The 24,650-nt window shown below is 43.5% G+C and overlaps 1 protein-coding gene across 2 annotated transcripts in view; it reads left to right on the top strand.

Moving 5' to 3' along the window:
• The window catches only part of plpp3 (phospholipid phosphatase 3), a 37,790-nt gene extending 13,712 nt beyond the window's left edge, over positions 1-24,078 (top strand). The window contains exons 2-7 of one of the 2 annotated variants that reach the window (XM_022192691.2): positions 1,717-1,871; positions 4,739-4,831; positions 5,397-5,584; positions 7,240-7,297; positions 12,426-12,602; positions 21,950-24,078. In XM_022192691.2, the coding sequence (XP_022048383.1) occupies positions 1,717-1,871; positions 4,739-4,831; positions 5,397-5,584; positions 7,240-7,297; positions 12,426-12,602; positions 21,950-22,078 (800 nt within the window). In that variant the 3' untranslated portion in view covers positions 22,079-24,078. Of the gene's footprint in view, positions 1-1,716; positions 1,872-2,221; positions 2,380-4,738; positions 4,832-5,396; positions 5,585-7,239; positions 7,298-12,425; positions 12,603-21,949 lie in introns of both variants that reach the window. The other variant, XM_022192690.2, reaches the window with a different exon arrangement.
• The last annotated feature ends 572 nt before the right edge of the window (positions 24,079-24,650 follow it).

Below are 24,650 nucleotides of genomic sequence, written 5' to 3'. Positions count from 1 at the left end.
GTTTGTGCACGGACTTAACACATCACTTTGCTTAAGGTATTATTCTGTTGCCAAGTTCACCGAGGCATTAAGCTGAAAGATTTGCCTGAGCAGAAACCCATATCTGCATTGGAATCCAGTCGTCTTAAGTTGTGTTGACCGCCCTGCCCTGCCTTGCCCCCCTAATTCCGCGCACTCCCACAGCTAATCCCGTCTGTTGTGTGGACAGCACAGTTCTCAGACACCACCAAAGCCTGGCCCAGCCCTGTGTGGGCCCACCAGCAGGCTGTCAAGCCCCGGTGCTGTTTATGCAGGTGTCTGTCAGTGAACATCCCATCTGCTGCCCTCTGCTAACCACTGGAGAGAGACTCTTATTTTGTCAGGAGGTTTCCTTTTTCAGAGGTCACCTCTAGGTTCATTATTTGATCTCAAAGGTTTTCCAGTTACAAATACAGCAAAAAATGTTGCCATATTACCTTGGACATGACCTGAATGCCTGCTGATTGATCTGGGGCACAACTGAGTCAACACATGTATGCAGTGTGTCGCAAAATCATTCCTAAGAAAGTGTGTCCTGAGGTTCTCAAGAAGTTCATACTGGTGAGCGCTGTGTTTTTCAAGCCAGACCGGTAACATGATCTTCATCTCCCATCACTTGTGAGACGACAGCCGTGGTTTTCAGCCGCATTAGGAACATTCATGAGCAGATCTCTCGCTTTAACCCAAATGTCAGAAACCCTTGTGATGTGAGCTAACCACACGAGCCGCATGTGGGAATACTTTCTGTGCAGTCTGACATTGAACGTATACGCTGGTGTGTTTGCATGTGGGTCTTCGGGACGCCTTCGTGTCTTGAGCTTCCTCTATTTATGAGCAACTACGGCCATACGTACACACGCCAAAAACATGCTCTCATGCGAAAAATGTTCCAGAGTTGGGTGGGCTTACTTTTGTTTTTCTTGGTATTAGCACGTTTTAAAAGCCCTCAAGGAAAACTGTTGAAAGTCCCAGTCAGAGTTTGCACGCATGTATTTGTATTCTTTTGATTTGGAAATATGTATTTATTTTCCCCTTGTCCGGACAGAATGTGGTTGCACATGCTGCAGTATGCGTATGAGTGTATGGCTGAAAAAAAACAACTGGAATAATTTGACCAACCAGAAACCATAGAGCTGCTTTAGCGCTCATGTCTTGTTTGTTCATGATGTCGGCAGACAAAGGCCCTCTAGATTCTCATGAAGGCTTTTTGGAATTGGAAAAGCTAAAGTCGCACTGCAAAGAAAGCAAATGAAAGTATTTCCCAAAGTGATATTCTTTTCCTTAAATAGACATTTCACTCAAAAAACTTATTCCGATGGTCTTCCTGGAACTCTGACACTCTCTTGTTCTGCTATCCATCACACTAAACTCACAATGTATTGACACATTCCCCTTGTTGATGAGTTTCTTTTGTCTTCAATAATGGACCTTGAGCTTCAGTGTCTATTTGCTATGTTACAAAGGAGTAGTGCTAAAGGAAAAACTTCATTCCCTAATGGCCTGCTTTCACAAAATCAACAGAAGTAACAGGGAATTGTTTGCTGAGTAAACACCTGTGGTTTTTGCCTGTCAATGTGTGTTTTAATTATGAGTTTCTCTGCAGCTTACAGGTAAGTGTATTCAGCTATGTGATGTAGATCCTTCATTAGATGTGTCTATGAGTTAGACTCATGTATGGGTTCGTACATCTGTCCGTAGCCATGCTGCCATCCCTGGTTCTGCACCGCACCTCTATTCGTCCCTACCAGAGGGGTCTTTACTGCAGCGACTCCAGCCTGAACTACCCCTACAAGAGAAGCACCGTACCCTCCTCAGTGCTCATTTCTGTTGGCTTGACACTGCCCGCGGTGTCTGTAAGTTCCCCCCTCCCAAGACACAAAGAGCGCTCGGTAGTGGGAAACTTGGAAGGCAGAAACGGGGAGGGCTTGAGGTTCATGACAGCGGCTGTGAAGGAGTGACATGACATCTAGCAAAGTTTAAAGTCATCTAATTTTGGAAAAGCATCACTCCTTTGCTTTAAGCTGGCCATACATGACATCCTTGAACCCCACCTACTTCTGATATCCTCCCCGGTGCCAGCATGCTCCTTGTGTTCGCCCCTTCGTTCTCTCCTGTTTATGTCTGTGTCACTGACCTGGTGCTTTTATGCTTTCTTTCTTCTCTCCCTCTTCCTGTCCTTCTCTCTTTTTTGTGTCTTTTGTAGCTAGCCTGCCTTTCCTGATCATTGAGACTAGCACCATAAAGCCGTACCAGCGCGGGTTTTACTGTTCGGACGAGTCCATCCGGTACCCCCGAAAAGAGGGAGACACCATTAGCGATGCCGTGCTTAGTGGTGTCGGCATTCTTATAACCATCTTCGCTGTAAGTCGACCTTCACACTTCCCTTTGTTTTCTGCTTGTACTCAGACTCCTAGATACAGTCCAACTTCACAAAGAGCCTTCATCAAAACTTTGAGTGATTTTTTTTTTAACCATGCAGTGTTTTCTAAAATACTCAATTTTTTCCACTAAATGTGCTTTACATGTCCCCCCACCACCACCACCACCTCCAGTCTGTAATCCTTTCTTCATCATGCTCTATTTTTCCATAGCTTCTTTGAGTCATTTGTAATGGCCTGTTTTTTATTACTTTGCTAAGTGAGTCAGTGGTAGCAAGAGGCCCCCCCAAGCGACATTAGGAAGTGTATGTTAGTGTGTATGTGTGCTGACACATGCATGCCAAAGACCAAAGAGATTTTACGAGCTCCTGATCCATTCCCATGCCTCCTGCTGGTATCCCTGCATCCAGACTCCATGCCCTCCATGTCCTGCCCATTACTCCGGGTGAATGTGTCAGCGCTCTCTCCCATGTCCATGGTGCCTCACTGGTAGCCTGAGGTGTCTCACAAGTTAGCAGCACCGTGAAATCTTCATTCCCATGACTGGACCCATGCTCCAGAAAATGAGGGAATAGCTCCTGGTGTTATGCCAGCAGATTAGAAGAGGGGGGAGAGTTGGGCGCTAGTGGAAACATGTTCTAATGACATGTGGTGGGTGTATGTCAATTAGTGGCACGTGGTCAGGCTAGATGATCTTTACAGTCCTCAGACTCTCAGCCCCCTTATAACTTCCCAGACTAAGCCGTCGCTTTGCCGCCGCCATCAGCTCGGTGGGCACACACATGCATACTGTACCAGCTCAGCTCTTCTGCTTATGAGAACCAGGAGACTGTGCTGGTGCTAGTTAGTTCCTTCATACGTTCACGTGTGGGCAAGGCTGGCGTGTCTGACACAGCTGTGTTCCATTAGTGGCATCTACCGCCATGCCGACACCATTCCTTTAACGTTCGTGCACGCTCTCCTTTGCAGGCGCATGCATATACACTCATGTTTGCACATATATGCATGTGCTGGTTGCAGATTCCAGTTGGGACCTCTTGTTTATCTGCACTACAAGAGAAATCCCAATAGTCCCGCTGGTCAGACATATCTATGTCTGTGAGACTGAGTTTCCACTTTGAGAAACAGAGTTAGCCATACAGAGACGGACTTCTATAAGCATATACAATGATGGTCCAAATAAAACCACGCTTTGAGCCCTCTGGTCTCATCAGAGATGCCCCGTCTGCACTCAGACAGCCAGAGACATGGGAGTAAACCAAGACAGGGTGATAGACAAGAAGGGGAGGAGAGAGGTTTGAATGCAAATGCTGACAACCCAAATAAACTACTCTGGCCCTTGTCAACCTCCTGCAGTTCTAATCTCCATCTCTGATCTGAGCCATTCAGTGACAATAGCACTCACAAACACACTAATACAATGCTATGCTTGTTTCTTCTGGCTGTGAGCCTGCCAGCTGACCACCCAACAGGCAGGATAGGTGTATTTATCAGGATGAACAATTCACACAGATTATGTACACAGAAAACACTTCGAGTTTGTATTAATGGGATGATAGGATGTGTGGAAGAACTTACATTTGTAGATATTTGAGCTCTCTGAGTGTCCGCTGGCTTAGAGATTGGCAGTAAATTTTTCCAGACAAAACAGGCTGTGGAGTGAAATGTGGAAAGAGGAAGGAAAAAGAAGTAGACGGTTCATCCGTTAGGTGCCCCAGGTGGTACAGATTTGATTGACATCTCTCTGCCTCGAGGGCTGGCTTGGCCTAAGTGTAGATGGGGTCTTTCCATGAGGCCCACCACCGCTGGCCCTAAACCAGCTGGTTGGAATAGCAGGAATCAGGGTTATCCCTCTGGACTTAAGCTGTATAGCAGATGATGTACTGTAAATCCTCCTTTTATCAAAGTCTGACTGTTGCTCACTCAGTCTAGACTGTTTTCTTTCATGTTTTCCTTTTTTCATTCCCTTCCCTACCTTCATCGTCCTTCACATCCCACATAAAAGGCTGCATCATATCATCGAGCAGAGCAGCAAACTCCCATCACATCCAAACTGCTTTATGGAAAGGCAGGCCATGCTCATCCTGTGTGTTTGTTTGTGTGTCTGTGACTGTCACTCATTGTGTCTCTCATGTCCTGTCCTTTAACATCCCTTCACCCCCATCCGTCACTTGAACCTGAATTAGACTTCCTGCATGGTACTCACTCAAACAGTAGCGTTGGACTGCATGTTTTTCAGCATCTAACCAAGTGTATCATTGTGAGACTCAGCAGCATTGCTGTGATTTGACTTGTGGATGGGATCAGTTTCTGTTTTTCTCTAAAATAAACATTTCTTTCAGATTGTGATTGGAGAATGCTATAGGATTCACCAACTACATGAGGGAACCAAGTCATTTGTTGGGAATCCCTATGTCGCAGCTCTCTACAAACAGGTCAGTTCTGCAGAGATTACATATCTGGTTAAACTATATCATAATTCCCCTCCCACAAATAGCAAATGTCCAGTAATAGCATTTCCCATATAAATAGGCATGACAGACATGTCAGGCATTAATCTGGTATGAAAGCCAAACACTGTATGTAGAGTTTGGGTGGTTTCTTTTTTTCAGAAGCTTTTCGCTGTAACATTTAAACATAAAATCATATGTAGCCAACAAGTGTGCAGGTTAGTCTACTCAGGATGTGTCAGCTGCAATATTAAACATGTTTTCCAGCCAATTCAAGAAGCTAACATGAGCTACAGTTGATAAAACATGACACAGCCTTCACTTCAGCCACAAATACAACACTGTCAGACTAGACTAAACAAAAAAAATTGAGAAAATTAACACTCTTGAGAGATAAAGCTTCCACCGTCCATGCATTATTGTAAATACATGCTACGTGCAATAATAGAAATCTTGACAGCTGTGGCAACAGTGCAGAGACAGGGCTTAGCTAACAGTCAGCTATCTGTATTGATGTTATGTCTGACCTGTGCTGTGTGTTCTCTTGCAGATGGGTGTGTTTCTCTTTGGCTGTGCCGTCAGCCAGTCATTCACAGATATCGCCAAGGTGTCGGTGGGTCGAATGAGACCTCATTTCTTAGAAGTGTGCAACCCAGATTTCTCCACCATCAACTGTTCGCTGGGGTATATCACCAACTACACCTGCCGTGGTGAAGAGAGCGAAGTACAGGAGGCCAGGTTTGTGTAGACAGCAACACACACAACATACAATAGGCGTGTGATGCCAAACAGAATAAACGGTTGGTTATATACCTCGGTTTCAGTGTCACAATTTGTGATGCAGGAAAAAGAGCCCAGTTGTTGGGCGTTTTCTGCTCCTTTCACATTTTTAATCACTGTGGGCTCATTTTTTAGCTGCAATATAAAGTCCTGCGTCTCTATAGAAACAGCACAACCATGGCTAGAAGTAGAGAGAACTCAAAAATATTGTTTGTGCACTATATCAAAGTTATACTGCTTTAAATTACAAAATTGTATAAAAAAACATGAATCAACACATACAGCAGTTTTCCAGTTGCCCACAGTGTATTCCAATATTGGAAAAAAATAGGGTTGCAATGTACTGTAGATATTTAATTGTTTATGTTTTTAATTTGTTCCATATTTTTCTTGTATAGGCTCTCTCTCTGTGTCAGCACAGTCTGCAGTGCAGCCACAACGCCCAGCAATTTTTTTCTTTTTAAGCATATTTTATTTCAAGATAAAGATGAATAGTGCAGGAACGAGATTCAGTCAATACAATGTGTTGAATAATTTTTCTCATATGAACAATCAGAAACCAAACAACCCTCCAACTGATATCACCCACATGCTGCCGAATAAGAAGAAAAAAAAGAAGAAATTATATCAGTAAATAATAATAATGATGATAATAATAATATTAAATAAATACAAACAGCAAAAAAAAAAAAGAAGTGGGGAAGAGGGTCACACAGTATCTCTCATGCGTGTTTAATAGCACTGTCAGGGACATGTGGTCTTTTAGAAGAGTGCTAAGTCTATCAAAATGCAAAATCAACGGGTCCCAAATGTCATGGAATTTTCCAATTGATACTCTGCTGAAATGCTTTATTTTCTCCAGTTTCAGAAATAACATAAGTTCGCTGAGCAGGAGGATCATGAGATTTCCACTGTAAAACTATTCTTCTACAGGCCAGAAGGGAAGCAAAAGCAAAAACATTTTCCTTCTTAGTGCCCATTTGAGTATTATCACCGAATACTCCAAAGATGGCCACTTCTGCAGAGAGTTTCACTTCGGTGTCAAATGCATCGTTCAAAGTTTTACAAACAGATATCCAAAAGACTCTCGATTTAGGACAAGTCCAGAACATATGCGCCTTATCTGCTGGGGAATTATTACAGCACTCACATCTGTCTTCTATGTCGGTGTAGATTTTGGATAATTTAGATTTAGTGTCATAGATTCTATAAAAGACTTAAGTCCGGACTTGGCTTCCCAGTTATCTCAAGGAGCACATATATTTTTTTAGTTTTACTTTTTTTTTTTTTTTTTACAGAATCTGATTAATATTTAATTGTATTTTTGGTGCAGATTCTGACTTTGGGGTGGCCAGTTTAAAATGAAACTCAGCGTGCAACCCTGCTAGCAATTTATAACTGAGTGGCAACAAGTGGTACGCTGCAAAAATGTTCAGATAAATGCTGGTGATCGAGAATTCTCATTCTATTAGCATGTTAACATAAATGCAATTTTGACCCACAAAACCATGAAAATTTCATCATTTACCACGTTACAAGACAAATAAAAGCATCCTTGTACAGTAAACTGTTAAATACTTACAATCTAAAAAAGATCATTTCTGTCTCCACAGGAAATCCTTCTTCTCAGGACATGCCTCTTTCTCAATGTTTACCATGCTTTACCTGGCTGTAAGTAACCATTATGCTCTTTTATGCACTCACTTTCATGCAGGCACACACATGCTGACACTCTCAGAAACAATAGTCTACAGTTAGCAGAGTCATGGAAAGAAGGCTGGGCTGTGATTAGGGGATTCACTGTTTGAAGACAGAAACATTGTTCTTCTCCACTTCTCCTCCTCTGCTCTGTCCTTTTTTACCCCTCGGAGGGATGGATGGATGCACTCCACCTGTTTTTTTCAGAGCAGCTGCATGTGCGCTTCCTGTCTTCTCCCATTCACCCTCCACCTCTCCCTCTCACTCCACCTGTTGTGGGTGTCTGGTAGGGCTTAGCACCCCAGAGGCTTTTCATGCTTCAAACAGTCTAATTACACACACAGACAGACAATTGCCAGCTCATAGCGCTCCGATCATCTCCTCCCCCTCTCCCTCTGTTTACACACCACAAGTTTCAGACTCACTTTGCATGCTACAGAGAAGACAGACAGCAGAGGAGAGTCAGTGTTTTGGGTCTGGCTGGCTCGGTTACAGGGTGGTCTTGGTTCTCACGGTGGACTGACAGTGGAAGTTCTGGTGTATTGGGGTGGATTGCACTGCAGAGGACTTGCTGCGGGTATTTCCCAGCCTCCGGGTGAACCTCCAGCTGCACTCTGGTCAGACCAAGGAAAAGAGTTGAATAAAAAGCAAAAGGAAAAAGCAGAGAGGGAATGGAGATGTGCTGCATCCAGACCACAGTGTGACACACTAGTCAGAGACCAGTGTTCCAGCTGTGGCCAAGTCAGGACCATCGCCAGAGGAGGCAGGTCCACGGAGGGGAGTGGAGGCGAGGCGGAACAGTTTGTAGATGTTGTTTTGGAATATAAAACCGGCCTGAAACAAAGCCCACGCTGGAGGCATTCCTAGTGGGAAAAAGAACATGCTGCACTTTTATTGTTGTTTATGCCAGTTGAAAAGCAGTCATGTGACATAATGTTTTTGCTCTCAGAAGTTCCCACTGTCTTCAAGTATCCTAAAATAAGTATCCTCATGTTTTTCATGTGCTCTCTACAAGTCAGATGTTACTAGAGCCAAATCTATATTCAGATGAAAAGAATAAACTGTGAAAGTTGAATTCTTAGTTTGTGATGCATAGCATGGCCAGTACGAATAGAATCCGTTTTACAAGAAAAAGATTTCATCAGGTAAATGGAAATAATTGACAATTCATTCATCCAAAAGTAAAATCACAGGTGTCAAGAGGCCAAGGTTAGGCAACATTTTACTGTTCTCTTGTTTTTATCTGTCAAATCCAAAAGAATTAAATTTAAATTAATATAAAGCAAATAGAAAACGCATAAATCACTTTATATTCTACATTTTCGCAAGTATGTATTACACTTCACTACATCTGATCACTAGCACTCTGCTGTACTTGAATCTGTCCAATGTCAGGCTTCAGTTAGGAGCCAGTTAGCTTAGCATGGGAAAAAGAGTAGTCAGTTAGCCTAGTTCTGTGTCAAGGTAACAAAATCTGACTACCAGAATCTGTAAGGCACAATAATTAACACATTGTAGTTGTAATCCATTCAATCTTAAGAAAAGCAGATGTGTAAAATTATAATTCACTGTTTTACAGGTGATTATGCACCAAACTATTTCTTGGGAGTAGTTGCCCGTCAACTAGAAACTCCAGAAAGTTTCTGCTTCTCTACAAAAAAACAGTGCTTTTTTTTCTAGTCCGTGCTAACCTAAGCTGTAGTGTCACTTTCATATAGATTATATCGCCCATCATCTAAATAAAGTACTGAAATTATTTCTTTAAATGAAAGCCAGAATAGCTGTTAATCAGAAAATCAGACAGCCTGATAGAAAAGTCAGTTAACCTTTCATGTGTGCACCAGATTCATCGCATCTCAATGTCACTTTCCACAGAACAGTGTGGGTGGAAAGAAAAAAAAAGTTATCAAGAAGTTTATTTCATCCTCAACAACCCACAACATTCTCCACTAGCACAGACAAAACTGAATCTTTTCTTTCTTGGGTTCCTCTGAATCTCAACCTCAGGCCGGTGTTTTTGCTCGCCCATGTAAAAATGTCATCTTTGCACAATGTGGCTGTCACCTCGTCCTCTCTCCCACAACCTTCCCCCTCCGAGTCATCCGCTAATTGGCACTCTGTGATTGTGAAGCACTTCATTTCCTGCCGAGCACGCCTCAGTGCTGCATCTCTGACTGATGTGGTTTTGAGTCGCGCCTTCACAGCGTTGCAGCCTACAGTGATCGGGCACCGATAACTGGCACAGACCACACGGCATGCTGTACAGCTCCACCGCAGCCACAGAGAAGAAGCATGTGCGTGCATTCATGTGTCCCATCGACCTATCTTTTGTTTTGTCTAATGTGTGCAAACATCTGTGAATGCATATGCTCTCCAGTAGTAAAAGGGCCGTGCCATTTCTGCGGGTTATTCATGTGTATAGAATTCCAATTGAGGTAGATAGCATGTTGTTGGTTAAGTAAAAACCAATATTTTTGTTTGAGATATAAACGGCCTTAACCACAGCTATGTTGTTTTCTCACAGTATGGTGTGAATGAGAAGAAAGAGAAGGAAAAAGAGGACAGGCATGTCAAGCGAGCCCTCTTTCTCATTCTTTCTCAATTTGTTGTGTTTGTTCGTGTTTTCTTTCATTTAGCACTGACTTTGAGTCAGAGCGATGGAGACAGAAGGAGAAGATATCACTGGAATGAGCTGGATTCCTTCAGAAACCACCAGACTTGGTGTCGCTCTTGTCTCCCTCTGTCATGGGAAATCTGTTGGGGCTCATTTTTGTTGTGCTTTATTGTTGTTTTCCTCAGATCTAGCGTTTAAAGGACAAATTCTGGGAGGATGGCTTGGGTTGAGAGGGCAGATGCTTGAGTGTGTGTTGGATTTAAAGAGGAGAGGTTGAGATTTAACCTTCTCAGTGATGGCTATGTGTGTTCATGCTTCTGCTGAATCAGACTTTGGTGGGTTATTTGGGTTTACACACCGCCCTCCACTTAGATACGGTCGAGTTGATGGGCAGGTCACTGTAACTTCTTGTTTTGTTCAAGTTCAAGAGTTCATCTTTGCACTTCTGTCACCCTTCGTAGCTTAAAATAGTTTAGCAGTTTCATTCATGAGCTGCAAGACGCAAGACAAAAGTTTTTTATGGTAGTCCTTGCCCACTACCTGAAAACCAATGCAGAGGAAGCCCGAAGTCTAAACATCCCTGCCAGGGAGGGGGAGAACAAGACTAAAAGGGATGGGAGGGATCGCTTCCTCTGCTTCCGTAAGGAGAAGAACAATGATGGAGTGTCGTATGGGAAGCACGAAAGAGCTTTACATCCACACCTACAGGGTCTCATAGTGGATGGGGGTTGGTGGGAGGCACTGCGGCTGTCTGTACGTATTGTTAACCGAACTGATTATAAGACACGAGTATGGAGGTTTGAGATGGGCAGACCTTGGCTGAGGCTTGCCCTCCCAGGCCCTCTGTCTCTGGGTGTGAGAGTCAGGAAGTGAAGGGTATGAGTGGTGCAGAAACACAGGATGTCTGAGGAACCAGGGCTGACCTCATATAAGAGGGATTAAAAAGAGCGAGACTGTGCATATGTCTGCACAGAGTGACTGAAAGTGGCCTTGGCTTTGCTTGTTCCTGTTTTGGTTCTCTTCAGTCTTTATCATGACCCAGAAAATAGTTTCTGACTGCAGGCAAAGTGTGTGTGTGCGTGTGTGTGTGTGTGTGTGTGTGTGTGTGTGTGTGTGTGTGTGTGTGTGTGTGTGTGTGTGTGTGTGTGTGTGTGTGTGTGTGTGTGTGTGTGTGTGTGTGTGTGTGTGTGTGTGTGTTTGGGGGGGGCTGCATCCGCTTTGTCTGCTGTTTGCTCTAATGGAGGGTAGAGAGTTCATACCAACAAAGTGTTAAAAACGAGCATTGCAAGCTATGTGTGTGTGTGTGTGTGTGTGTGTGTGTGTGTGTGTGTGTGTGTGTGTGTGTGTACTTGTACTTGCTACATTGTGAGAACCATTTTCTGCATTTAACTATCAAAGTGAGGACATTTTTACAAAGTGAGGACATTTTGGCCGGTCCTCACTTTGAAACAGCCATGTTTGAGGGTGAAGACTTGTTTTTAGAGAACAGGTATGAATTGAGGTTTGGTTAGGGTTAGGGTAAGGATTAGGGTTAGGCAATCAGTTGTGATGGTTAAGGTGAGGGTAAGGCTCTAGGAAATGCATTACGCCTATGGATGTCCTCACTAAGATAGAAGTACAAACATGCGTGTGTGTGTGTGTGTGTGTGTGTGTGTGTGTGTGTGTGTGTGTGTGTGTGTGTTCTTGTACTTGCTACATGGTGAGGACCATTTTCTGCATTTAACTATCAAAGTGAGGACATTTTTACAAAGTGAGGACATTTTGGCCGGTCCTCACTTTGAAACAGCCATGTTTGAGGGTGAAGACTTGTTTTTAGAGAACAGGTATGAATTGAGGTTTGGTTAGGGTTAGGGTAAGGATTAAGTTTAGGCAATCAGTTGTGATGGTTAAGGTTAGGGTAAGGCTCTAGGAAATGCATTACGCCTATGGATGTCCTCACTAAGATAGAAGTACAAACATGTGTGTGTGTGTGTGTGTGTGTGTGTGTGTGTGTGTGTGTGTGTGTGTGTGTGTATTCCAGTGGCTCTCTATGGTTGTCCTGTTTTCACAGCTGGGATGCTGAACCATGAATCAGTAATGTCCGGCTCTCAGGAGTGTGTGTTGTGGAAGAGAGTGTGTGTTTCTCTGTGGGTCTGGCAAGCCTGCCCACTTTGATTCAGTCTAGACCTCTTAGATAATAATAACACACACACACACACACACACACACACACACACACACACACACACGCTGCAGGTGCAGGGTTAAAAAGGCAATACAACGTTTAGTGACCTTTGAAAATTTGAAGCCAGGTGTGTGTGAGGGTTCATGTCATTACCGGCAATTAAGGTGCATGGCATTAGCGTTTATGCTGCCGTCACTAGCATAATATAATGTGTCATACATACTAATTTTTCTGTTTGTTTAAGGGTTTTTATGTCCGAGCATTGGTGGAGTAAGTGTGCATATTAAATTTTATTCTTCTCTCCTTCCCCTCCCTGGTTCCAGTTTTATCTCCAGTCCAGGTTTACATGGCGTGGTGCTCGCCTCCTCCGCCCTTTGCTCCAGTTCACCCTCCTGATGATGGCCTTCTACACTGGCCTGTCCCGCGTCTCCGACCACAAGCATCACCCCACCGACGTCCTGGCAGGCTTCGTGCAGGGAGCCCTGGTGGCCTACTGCATAGTGAGTGCACACACACACACACACACGCAAGAATACGCAATACATGCAGACTTTATAAAAACATGAAATATCACATAATCTGAAACAGACTGAACCATCTGTAATTTCAACCTTTCTCTGTAACTGACCGCTGGGGATCCTGCAAACGAAGCAAACTTCAAATAAAGTTTGCCCCTACATATCTCTCTTTTTTTCATTTTTCCTCCTTCAGACTTTTTTTTTGTGAAAAGGAGGAATGAAGCAGGCACTGAAGTGAGGAGAATCTGATTCCCTTTAATGAATAACACATTGCTTGGAGCCAGGCTATAGTTCAGAAGTGTGTGTGTGTGTGTGTGTGTGTGTTTCTGTGTGCCTGTTGGTGCGAATCCGTACTCTACAACCTTCCTCGCTAGTTTTGTGACATATCGTCACAGCAGTTGCCAGATGATTTTCGTAACCCTCATCATTACACTAAGCTTAGATGGAGCCAAGGAAAATTGAATTTGGGTCGAGAGGAAAATAAGGGGAGTGTAAAAAGAGAGCGAGCGAGCAGGAGAGTGGGAGGATTAGGCTTTGAAACAGGAATGAGGCTGTTAATTATTTTGGTTTTTTCTTTTTTTTTTATTTGGTGGCTCTGGTTCTATCAGCTCAGCAGGCTCCTGCTAAACTCTGCTGCCTCTGGGAAAAGCATGGAAAGAAGCGCACACACACACACACACACACACACACACACACACACACACACACACACACACACACACACACGTTTGTTTATCTATACCGGTGGGGACTTACCATTGACTCCTATTCATATCTAACCCCTAACCCTTACCCTAACCCTAACCTTAACCAGCACCAAAACAATGCGTAACCCTAAAGAAACGTTTTTGCACTTTCACATTTTTTTGTAACAACAACATGGCCAAGAAAACGCTGTTGCCACCGGTGGGGACCTCATTTTAGGTCCCCACTGTGAGACGAGTCCCCACCTATATAGCAATAGTCAGGTTGAAGTCCCCACCGGGTCCCCACCGGTATAGATAAATATGTACACACACACACACACACACACACACACACACACACGTGCGCCCTTACCTTTCTACAGGACCCGAATCAAAAACGTGGAAAGAATTAGATTCATAAAATTCAGAAAGACCTTAGTCGTGGCGCCTGGGCAGCCCTTGGCAATGCTAAAATGCACACACACACACACACACACACACACACACACACACACACACACACACACACACACACACACACCATGAATCAAAACTACATCTTGTCGTCTTTGATTGCCAAGTTTATTTAAGGATTCCTGAGCAGAAATCATCAGTAACAATAGACTGTAACGCTCAGTGCTCCTCCAGCTGGGCGTAACTCCTGGACAACATCAGCCTTGACAAGTACAATTTTTTAAAAAGAGATGTTTTCAGAAGTATGCTGACTTCTGAATGGGCAGATCTGGCAGGGGGAGCGAAGGGAGGGAAAGTGACAGGAGAGAGGAGCCTTGTCTACATCTTGGCCCGGGATGAGCGTGGGTTTAATCCAACTCAGCTATTCCACAACCCTCCTGCGTGCAGAGAGACAGCTTAATGCACACATACACAGAGACGCATTATTCGCATGCATACAAACACACACACAGTCAAACCCCTGCCGATCAAGGCAGCGAGGTTAGTTTTACAATCCTTGATGCCCCTTCTGATTTGCTCAGTCTTAGTAGAAACGCACATCTGTGAGTACTTTAGCTCGGCTGGTTCAGCCTCTCAGCGAGCAGCGAAGCATAAAGGGCCTGACAGGAGATGAGCGGAGGCAGCACAGAGAGAGTATAAAGCCTATGAAGCTCCGATTTGCCAGCAGAAAGAACTAAATCAAGGTGTGAACATCTTTAGATCTCAGCTGCACATATTCAGTCATTGTTCTTGTGAAAATGAAGAGTAAAAGCACAAGTTCACACTTTGAAAACATGTCGTAGCTTGTATTCGTTATCACGTCTTGACATGTTCGGAGCGCCAACACACTTTTTAATGTCACTTCTTTCATCTAGTTCATGTTCTTTCAGTTTGCTGTCAGGCTTTTATTTGTGTTTGGCAATGGTAGTGTCTACGGATATGGACCCCTATCCGTAGCCCACAGGCTACGGGTACGGCACTTTCCATTTGCCAGACAGATACGGACCCGTACGCGAGTCTCGCGAGTCAAGAAGCTGCTAACCACTGCAAACTGTTGAAAGGTAAGCAAAGGTTAAGGTTAGAGTTAGTGTTAGGGTCAGGTTTAGGGTCCGTACCTGTCATACCGATGCTACGGGTCCGTACAGCTAGCGTCTACCGGGAGTCACGTGACCAGATCTCGCGTATCTGATTGGCAAATGGCAAGTGCCGTATCCGTAGTCCCAGCCCGATCTCACGAGGATTCGTGAAACTGTCACGTAAGTTTTAGTTTCGGTTTCGTGCACACCAACACGATTTCGTCATGTTTTTCGTGCCGCTCACCACGAAATGCGCACCAATGTATTTTAAACGGCGGACTTTTCGTGCCACTCAGAACGTATTTCAAAAGAATGTGTATATTATATTTTTAATGTAAAACCGTGGCGAATCCAACGCTATATTTTGCATGACATCGTCCCTAAACATAACCCTAACCATAACCCTAACCATAACCTAACCATAACCTAACCATAACCTAACCATAAGCCGGTGGTACACTTACCAATTTGCATAGGAATTTCAAGAATGTCCGGCGGCCGGCGGCCGCAAACGCGATCACACAAGCAGTATACGCCGATGGACAGCTTAGATCGTCATGAATCCGCCGGTATAAACCACTTTCAGATGTGATTACCACAGCGAAAAACATTTCGTGGTGAGCGGCACGAAAAACATGACGAAATCGTGTTGGTGCGCACGAAACCGAAACTAAAACTTACGTGACAGTTTCACGAATCCCCGTGAGACCGGGTTGGTAGTCCACAGGCTACGGGTACGGGTCCGTACCTCTAGCAACAATCTTTGGCAATTACTGAGAGCACACAGGTTGTTTTTGTTGCACATAATCTCACAAAATGTCGTGAGAAATAAGAAGCAGTTTATTTTTAAGAGCCCCGTGGCAGGCTGGGTAATGTGGTCTATTAATCTGGCCAAAGAGCCAAACACTGACAGTACAGTTGCCTTGGATGTGAAAGTCAGAGTTGAAGAACAAAAGTACGCATTAGAGGAATTAATGGATTTGCACGTTAATCCCAAGTGTGCGATTGTGAGACGCTGTTCTGAGCATCTCTTAATGAGTTGTCTGGCCTCGAGGAACGGTGTCTTCCTTTCCAAAGACATTTCATTAGCTCGTTCTGGAGAAGTGCCTTGTTCCACGACTTTATTGTCATTGCTGGTCCAGGTTTCCCCAGGGTACATTTACCTCTTTAATTCCCAGTGGGCTCCAACTAAGTGCCAGTAAATGAACAATACAAAAGTGTATGGACACATTCATAGGTAGTGACGTGTCAGACTGCAGCTCTGTAGCCTTTGTTGTAGATGAATTGCTGCTATAAACCCTTTATTGTCTGTCCACACATTAGATGATGAATGGTGTCTGTTTTTTGAAGAATATGTAGATGAATCTCTGTTTTGAGCCACAAAACCCCTGAATATGTCCGTAGAGCAGCGATCCAGAGAATTGCAATCCGTCTGTCCTACCTGGCGCTTCCTATCAGACGCAGTGACCTAGTTTTTAAAATGTGTCATAATAAAGGTCAAGAGGACTGAATCCAGCAGGAAGCAGCTGTCAGAGGGAAAGCTGGGGCTGCGTTCATTTGTTTTTCCAGGTTCATTGTCATTTGGGAGGAGGAGCTGGGTCAGGCGTTAAATGGAGAACGGGGCACAAGAGCAGGCTGCAAAAATATTGAGGGTCTCAGATACTGAAGCAGTGTCTGTGTGGTCAGTGAACTTGTGTAGATGCCAGAGATACAGCTTACATGTCAAATAGGAAGTCTAAGTAGCATATCAGAGAATACATGCGATTATTGTTTTATTTCCTGAGCATCTAGAGTTTGACACGTAGAGTCAGTATGTGATGAGCGCATTGATTGATAGCATTCTCATGCATATATTTAAGGCTACATAGCATGCGTGTACTATACACCACTTCCACATTTTGGATATTTCTATATCTTGCACACTTACATGCACTGACTAGGACACATTCAAACTGCCCTCAAAGCAGTCATACTTAGACTTTTAAGCTGCGCAGCACTTTTACTGCTTTATTTTTGCACTAGATGCCAAATTGCACTTTGATGGACTTGTACTTGTACACTGTGCAGTGACAAGAAATAGGAATCTAGGAGTCTGCCCTACATGATGTGAATGCATTTGAAAGTGTATTGTGCGCTTCGGCTGCAAAAATATTCATAGCGGGTTTCATGTGCGTGCAAACGAATTCAGTGCTTTATTCTAAAAAGGTCTGGTGAGTTACATGGTGGGTTTTCCTTTTTAGGCATTCGCACTTCCTGCAAGTGAGTGCACCCACTTCCTATGTGACTCAGCTTCTTCGCGTGTCAGGCGTGATATTCTAACAGCGGTTGAAGCTATGAAGCCACACACACATATATACACATACACACGTGGACAAAATTGTTGGTACCCCTCAGTTAAAGAAGGAAAAACCCACAATTCTCACTGAAATCACTTGAAACTCACACAAGTAACAATAAATAAAAATTTATTGAAAATTGAATAATCAAAAACAGTCATTACTTTTGAATTGTTGATTAACATAATTATTTAAAAAAACAAACTAATGAAACAGGCCTGGACAAAAATGATGGTACCTCTATAAAAGATTGAAAACTATTTGACCAGAGTGACATGATTAACTCAGGTGTGTCATTTAATTGACATCACAGGTGTTTCCAAACTCATAATCAGTCAGTCTGCCTAGTTAAAGGGAGACAAGTAGTCACCCTGCTGTTTGGTGAAAAGGTGTGTACCACACTGAACATGGACAACAGAAAGCGAAGGAGAGAATTGTCCCAGGACATCCGAAAAAAAATTATAGACAAACATCTTAAAGGTAAAGGCTATAAGACCATCTCTAAACAGCTTGAAGTTCCTGTGACAACAGTGGCTCATATTATTCAGAAGTTCAAGACCCACGGGACAGTAGCCAACCTCCCTGGACGTGGCCGCAAGAGGAAAATTGATGACAAATTGAAGAGACGGATCGTTCGAATTGTATCCAAAGAGCCCAGAGCAACCTCCAAAGAAATTAAAGGTGAACTCCAAGGCCAAGGTACATCAGTGTCAGATCGCACCATTCGTCGTTGTTTGAGCCAAAGTGGACTTCATGGGAGACGACCAAGGAGGACACCACTGCTGAAAAAAACTCATAAAAAAGCGAGACTGGAATTTGCAAAAATGCATGTTGACAAGCCACAAAGCTTCTGGGAGAATGTCCTTTGGACAGATGAGACCAAACTGGAGCTTTTTGGTAAGGCACATCAACACTATGTTCATAGACTCAAAAACCAAGCATACGAAGAAAAGAACACTGTCCCTACAGTGAAACATGGAGGAGGCTCAGTAATGTTTTGGGGCTGCTTTGCTGCATCTGGCACAGGGTGTCTTGAAAGTGTGCAAGGTACGATGAAATCTGAAGACTATCAAGGCATTCTGGAGAGAAATGTGCTGCCTAGTGTCAGAAAGCTTGGTCTCAGTCGCAGGTCATGGGTCTTCCAACAGGACAACGATCCAAAACACACAGCCAAAAACACCCAAGAATGGCTGAGAGAAAAGCGTTGGACTATTCTAAAGTGGCCTTCTATGAGCCCAGATCTGAATCCCATTGAACATATGTGGAAGGAGCTGAAACATGCCATTTGGAGAAGACACCCATCAAACCTGAGACAACTGGAGCTGTTTGCTCATGAGGAGTGGGCCAAAATGCCTGTTGACAGCTGCAGAACGCTCATTGACAAATACAGAAATCGTTTAATTGCAGTGATTGCCTCAAAAGGTTGTGCAACAAAATATTAAGTTATGGGTACCATCATTTTTGTCCAGCCCTATTTCATTAGTTTGTTTTTTTAAATAATTATGTTAATCAACAATTCAAAAGTGATGGCTGATTTTGATTATTTAATTTTCAATAAATTTTTATTTATTGTTACTTTTGTGAGTTTCAAGTGATTTCAGTGAGAATTGTGGGTTTTTCCTTCTTTAACTGAGGGGTACCAACAATTTTGTCCACGTGTGTACATGCCTTTAAAGGTGCCTCTTTTTTTCCGAGTAAATGTATAACTGCACCAAAGCTGCTGAGCTTGCATCGCTCGACACAATAGGCCTGGAGGCTTTGTGTGTATGTGTGTATGTGTATATCAGGAAGCAGTGAGGTCATGATAAGCCTTCCACCATGGCAGTTCAAGGGTGATGGGTCTGGGTGACGCAGCAACAAGGCCCGGTGTGATTGGAAGCGAGACATCCTGTTGGGAAACCAGCGTGGAGTGTTTCCCATGATGGCTCGGGTGGCTCTCAGAGATATGAGCTCAGTCTCCCAATCATATCATGTACAATATAACATAAGTGACGCACAAACTAATTACGGCGCAGACAAAGAGCGCAGACAGAGAGCCCATTTAAAAGCATGAAAGCAGCTGTGTGTCAGGGAGGTATCTATCTACATGTCATCCGTCAGTCAAAGGTCACCAGTAAAGGTCATTTTATGGTCAGTAAATGTCAAGCTGTAATAGAGGAGAATGTCTTTGTGCCGAGCCCACCAGTCAGAATGAGACGCTCTTTGTTGTATAAATAGATCAGTGATTGCATGTCGACCGTTTTTCCGACGATGAACACCGAGCTGCCCACTTGTTTTTCCCTTAAGGGCTTTTCCCGTATGAGCGCACTATGTATTTTCCTATGTGCGACTCCTATGAGAAAGATCCATATTGTTTCCCCTGGTGGAGTTCTGTCCTGAATGGCAGCTTCTCCCCTCGGCCCTCCCGCCGCTCGGCCTGGACTGGCAGAACGGAAGGAAAAGCTGCTTCGCCTGCCAGTTGTGTGTGTTTGTTTTTGTGTGTGTTAGTCTGCGGCCGAGGCCACCATTGCTCATGATTGACCCCCGGCCCCTGCAAGTGGAAACGGTAATCCACTCTTACAGTGGACAGTGGTTTCCATGGTCCCACTTCCTCACCATTCCTGCCCATTTTCCAGTTGGACACATGAAGCCATCAGGAAGAGATTTCTTTTTGCCGTTTTTCCTTCATTCGCCCTCAGTGCCAGACAGACTTACCTTATGTTCTCACAGCTGATGTGAAAGGGAATTCACCCTTGGCAATAATTTAAGAGAGCATGAGTCATCATTCACAAAATCTGATCTATTAGAGTGAGCCATTCTGCGATCACTTCCCCCAGCCAGATTATTCAGCGTCATCAGCTTGGGATAGCACAAAGTGTGCTGGAGGAAGGTGATAGGGAGTTCCTTCTGGCTTTATGATGTAATATAATTTCCCTTTGACACTGCAGATAAATGAACATGAGGGTGATTATTCATATTGGTCATGTTTAGACCTGCCAGCTGAGTTGTAGTAATTCATGAGCAACAATTTCTGATAATTTCACTGTTCTTCTGCAATCACATTTGATTTTCCAGACAGTGTGACGCTGGTAAACCAAGAAAAAACAGCAGAGCCCGCAGCTAAAGAGGATAAATGTGCTGCTCATTTGGTAATGTTGCTATAGGAACAGACTTCAACATCATCACTGAAGTCTAAGCAAATCAGTTGAGACAAGTTAAACATCCATCCATCCATCCATCCTCTATACACCGCTTTATCCTCATTAGGGTCACGGGGGCGCTGGAGCCTATCCCAGCTGACTCGGGCGAAGGCAGGGGACACCCTGGACAGGTCGCCAGTCTGTCACAGGGCTACATACACAGACAAACACTCACACTCGCATTCACACCTACGGACAATTTAGAGTACTCAATCAACCTCAGCATATTTTTGGACTGTGGGAGGAAGCCGGAGCACCCGGAGAAAACCCACGCATGCTCAGGGAGAACATGCAAACTCCATGCAGAAAGATCCCAGGCCCACCCCGGGAGTCGAACCAGGGATCTTCTTGCTGCAAGGCGAAAGTGCTAATCACTACCCCACTGAGCAGCCCACAAGTTAAACATGCTGTATGTAAATTACAACTGTAACTCGGTTGTCCCTCTTCAAGGTGCATTTGTATTAAAACTGAACTTCTAAACTCCACATGTTGATGCAGTCAGATTCAGTCTTTATTTGGCAGAGACGTGCTCTGCCCTTCTCCTTCCCTTAAGACTTTTTACTAATGCAGTGCCTGCTGTCACTGATTAAACCCTGGCTACGTCCACATTATTTCATTTTCATTTGAAGAGCATAACTTCTGCCATGTTTACACTTAGCATCCACTTGACTTCAGAATTTTAGGCCCCATTAAACTAAGGCCTTACTCTTCCGTTTCCTGATTCGTCAAGCTCCTATCATGATCATTTTCCAGAAGAAAACAAAGGCATCAGCCCTGACTATAGTGGTTAATTCAAAACCACAAGGAATTACGCTGCAGGTGTATCTTGCTGGCTATGCTAACAGGTAGATATCAAGGAAATATCCACTTATACTTTTCATCATTGATCTGTCATAATTTGACAACTTAGGGTTCCATTATAAAGGTACAATAGAGTTGGATTATAATTGATTATGTCTAGTAACACTTCAAGTTTGTCCATGCAACCAGCTTTTGCATTTTTGTTTGTGCTTTCATGGAGGTTTGCATCTTATGGAAACTGTTACTCGATATGTCAAATAGTTTTTTTTGAAGCTGTTGATAAAATATCTGTCAACAGTGCATATTGCTATTGTTTAGTCATCCACACGTGTTCATTTGCACCGAGAACATTTCTGAACAAGCTCAAACACTCATCTGTGCAGAGATCATTTTACAATGACACCCTATTAGTTTGGATGTAACATCTGATCTTACTGATCTATAAGAAAATAATAGAATATTTCATTTGAATATGTTCCATAGCAACAGGAATAATAAGCCTCTACTTATAGGCTCCCAAAGGATTGCTAAGAGAACTTTTTACTTTCAGCCATATTGTGGCTAAAAGTTGGGGACACATTTAGTCACATGATGAGAACCGCTTGTCCCAACAGCTTCAAACTTGGCACTGCACTTACTTGGGTGTGGAGTAATACACCTGCCAAGTTTGAAGTAGATAAGATGAACAGTTGTCAAGAAAAGGAATGAACAGACAGACGCACATACCGACTGTCCTTCGTTATTAGTCAGATTTATGTGTTCTGTTTCCTCACCTTGCTCTTCTTCTGTGTCCGTCAGGTGTTCTACGTGTCAGACCTGTTCAAGCCAAGGGTGAAGCCGGCCACGCCCCCGCCCTCCCCGATCAAGAAGGAGCTGCTGTCTTCATCCGACATCATCGAGAGGAACAACCACCACAACATGGTGTGAGAGAGGCCACATCTCCTTCCTGTGACTGAGGAGCCAATAACAGCGCTGCTCACCTCCCATCGGACAGTAGAATGTAGCGACAAGAGACTGAAGCTGCTTCTTAAATGGCATCCTCCTCCCTTTCGCAGTGTCCAGCGGGGCACTTCGTGGACTAGGGTGTCAGATTTGAGATTTGCACTGCAGAGTCCACTCTCACTATCCAGACTTATTTACTTTAACTACTAATCAAACTTTTGAGCCCATCCATTTGAGCACAAACAGAAAAAGAATTAGAAGCTACAATACAAAATTAAGAAAGTGATGACTTGACAGGCAGAGCTGAGGGTGTGGAGGTTTGATGAAGTGTAACCACATGAAGGGAAGAAAAAAACAAATGAAGACACAAAAATGATAAGAGAAAAAAGACAAACCCTCTGCCTAGGGAGAGAGGGATTTCCAGTGATGCTTCCTCTCAGAACTCTCTGTGGCCTTGGACACGTCGTAGAACAACTTCCTTAGCTAAGGGAAGGATATTACTGCAATAATTAGCAGCATAGAAATATTAACAGGATAGAAAAATATAATTATAGCACTGTTTTAACTTCATTATCCATTATCACCACTTGCTGCCTGAGATATCTGACTGGAAAAAAAACTTGAATATGCTGACGTCAGGAGACAGAAACACTGACTCCAAGCAAGGATAACGATAGCATAGCATGACTTCTATTACAGTAACCCTGAGCTGGCCACCATGAGGATCACACTCTGATCTTTCCAGGCCTTTGAACCAGATCAGACCTTTCTGCTCTGGAAAGTGAAGCCCTCCAACCTCACATGACTCTGTCTCCAGATCAGCACGTCAAGCTTTTTGCAGCGGACTTTCAGAGTGGCCCAAACCCGGGATGTTGCATTTTTTTAAGGGTTAGATGTAGTGAAAGGGGGATGAATTCTGTGGAATGTGAGGCAGACCTCACAGCCTCTCAGCACCCCAGTGGGAGGCGTGGCTGTGCCATGCAGCTCCCTGGTGTTGGGGCCGTCTGTCCGGCTTCCTAACTAGGAAGTTGGCAGATGGGTGGAGTGAAGGGGTGCGGTCTGTCACCATGGAAGGAGGGTGATGATTTACAGCTAAGCTGGCACATTATTTTGGGATGATTTGGGCTCTTTCCGCTGGCAGGGAGGGGCTCTCACCCACCCAATCACTCAATGGCAATGGATGTTTGTCTCTCAATGTGTGTGTGTGTGTGTGTGTGTATGTGTTGTGTACATCTTGTGAGTGTGTTTGTGTGTGTGTGTGTGTGTGTGTGTGTGTGTGTGTGTGTGTGTGTGTGTGCAATCGTCTGAGCGCTGTGCCCTGTGAAAAGGACCCCCCTCTTGATAAACTGTGTGTCAAATGAAAAATGTGTGTGTAAGAGAGCAGGTGAACGTTATAAAAACTGTGGATCTACTATTTTTATTCTCTGCAAAGAAGCATCTTTAACCTTGCATGTTTATAGCCTGTCCTGTATAATCACTAACAGTTGTACAGTACCAGACGCAGAAGTCCTTTTTATTTACAGCCTACTCAGATATCCTCCTCCAACAACACACTCCGCCATGTTGCACATCTTTCTCATCGTATAGTCCGTCCTATCATTTCACAAAGCCGTTTTCACTCTTTTTATAAATATATAAATAATGTATAGATCACTAAAATTAACTCTGTAAGATATTGTTTCTTAACATGTTTAGATATATCCACTATGATTACAGACCTGTGTTCTTTACAAACAATGCTGCTTAAAAAGCATCGATTGACAGATTTTTGTATCTAGATAACTAAACTATTGTAGATTGTTATAGTTACGTTTGTAATATGCATTCAAAACAATTACACCCACAATTGTATTAAAATTCAATACTAGTATTTTTGTATTGTCTTGTTTTTTGTACAAAAGAAATAGTAGTAATGCCGTTTTTTCTGCTAAATGTACTTAGCTCCATTACATGTGCTTTTAAATAAAAAGCTCATTATGAACACACCTTTGGTCTGCCTTGACAACTTTGATTTTTGAGGATGTTGGCTTTGTGTGTTTCCCTGGATGGATGCATTTTTGTTGTCATTGTTAATTAGCTCCCCACAGGTTATGCTGTGTCAGAGCTGCTCACACTGACTCATCTGTCTTTAATGTCTCACTAAAGTTTCCCATTTCTCCTGCAGCTAGCGTGTCGATAACAAGAGCTGACTGCTCACACGCTGTTTGATACGTCACAGACCTTGACATGCACAAATATTATGATAATCAGCATTATTTGCCTCGTGTCAGGTCATGATGTCCTGACTCATCGGGCACTTTTCCGACCGAGTTACTGCTGCTGCTGACACGTGCATTACACAATATATGATAAATGATGATATGTAATAACAGACAGTAGACTCTATAATGGCATTTTTATATCGTAGCTAAGATTTTTCTATGATTGGGTTGAAAAGTGCTTAGAAACGTAGTATTTTTATGTTGTTATATTGCTACTTTTACTTTCTGCAAACAGGATCTGAGTATTTCTATCATTGCTTTAGGACCCGAGGCAGTGAAAATGAAGTTCTTTGCTT

Source organism: Acanthochromis polyacanthus, chromosome 4 (genome assembly GCF_021347895.1).
Source record: "Acanthochromis polyacanthus isolate Apoly-LR-REF ecotype Palm Island chromosome 4, KAUST_Apoly_ChrSc, whole genome shotgun sequence".
Classification (NCBI taxonomy): domain Eukaryota; kingdom Metazoa; phylum Chordata; class Actinopteri; family Pomacentridae; genus Acanthochromis; species Acanthochromis polyacanthus.
Note: the sequence above shows the minus strand (reverse complement) of the source record. Positions and strands in the feature narration are given on the sequence as shown.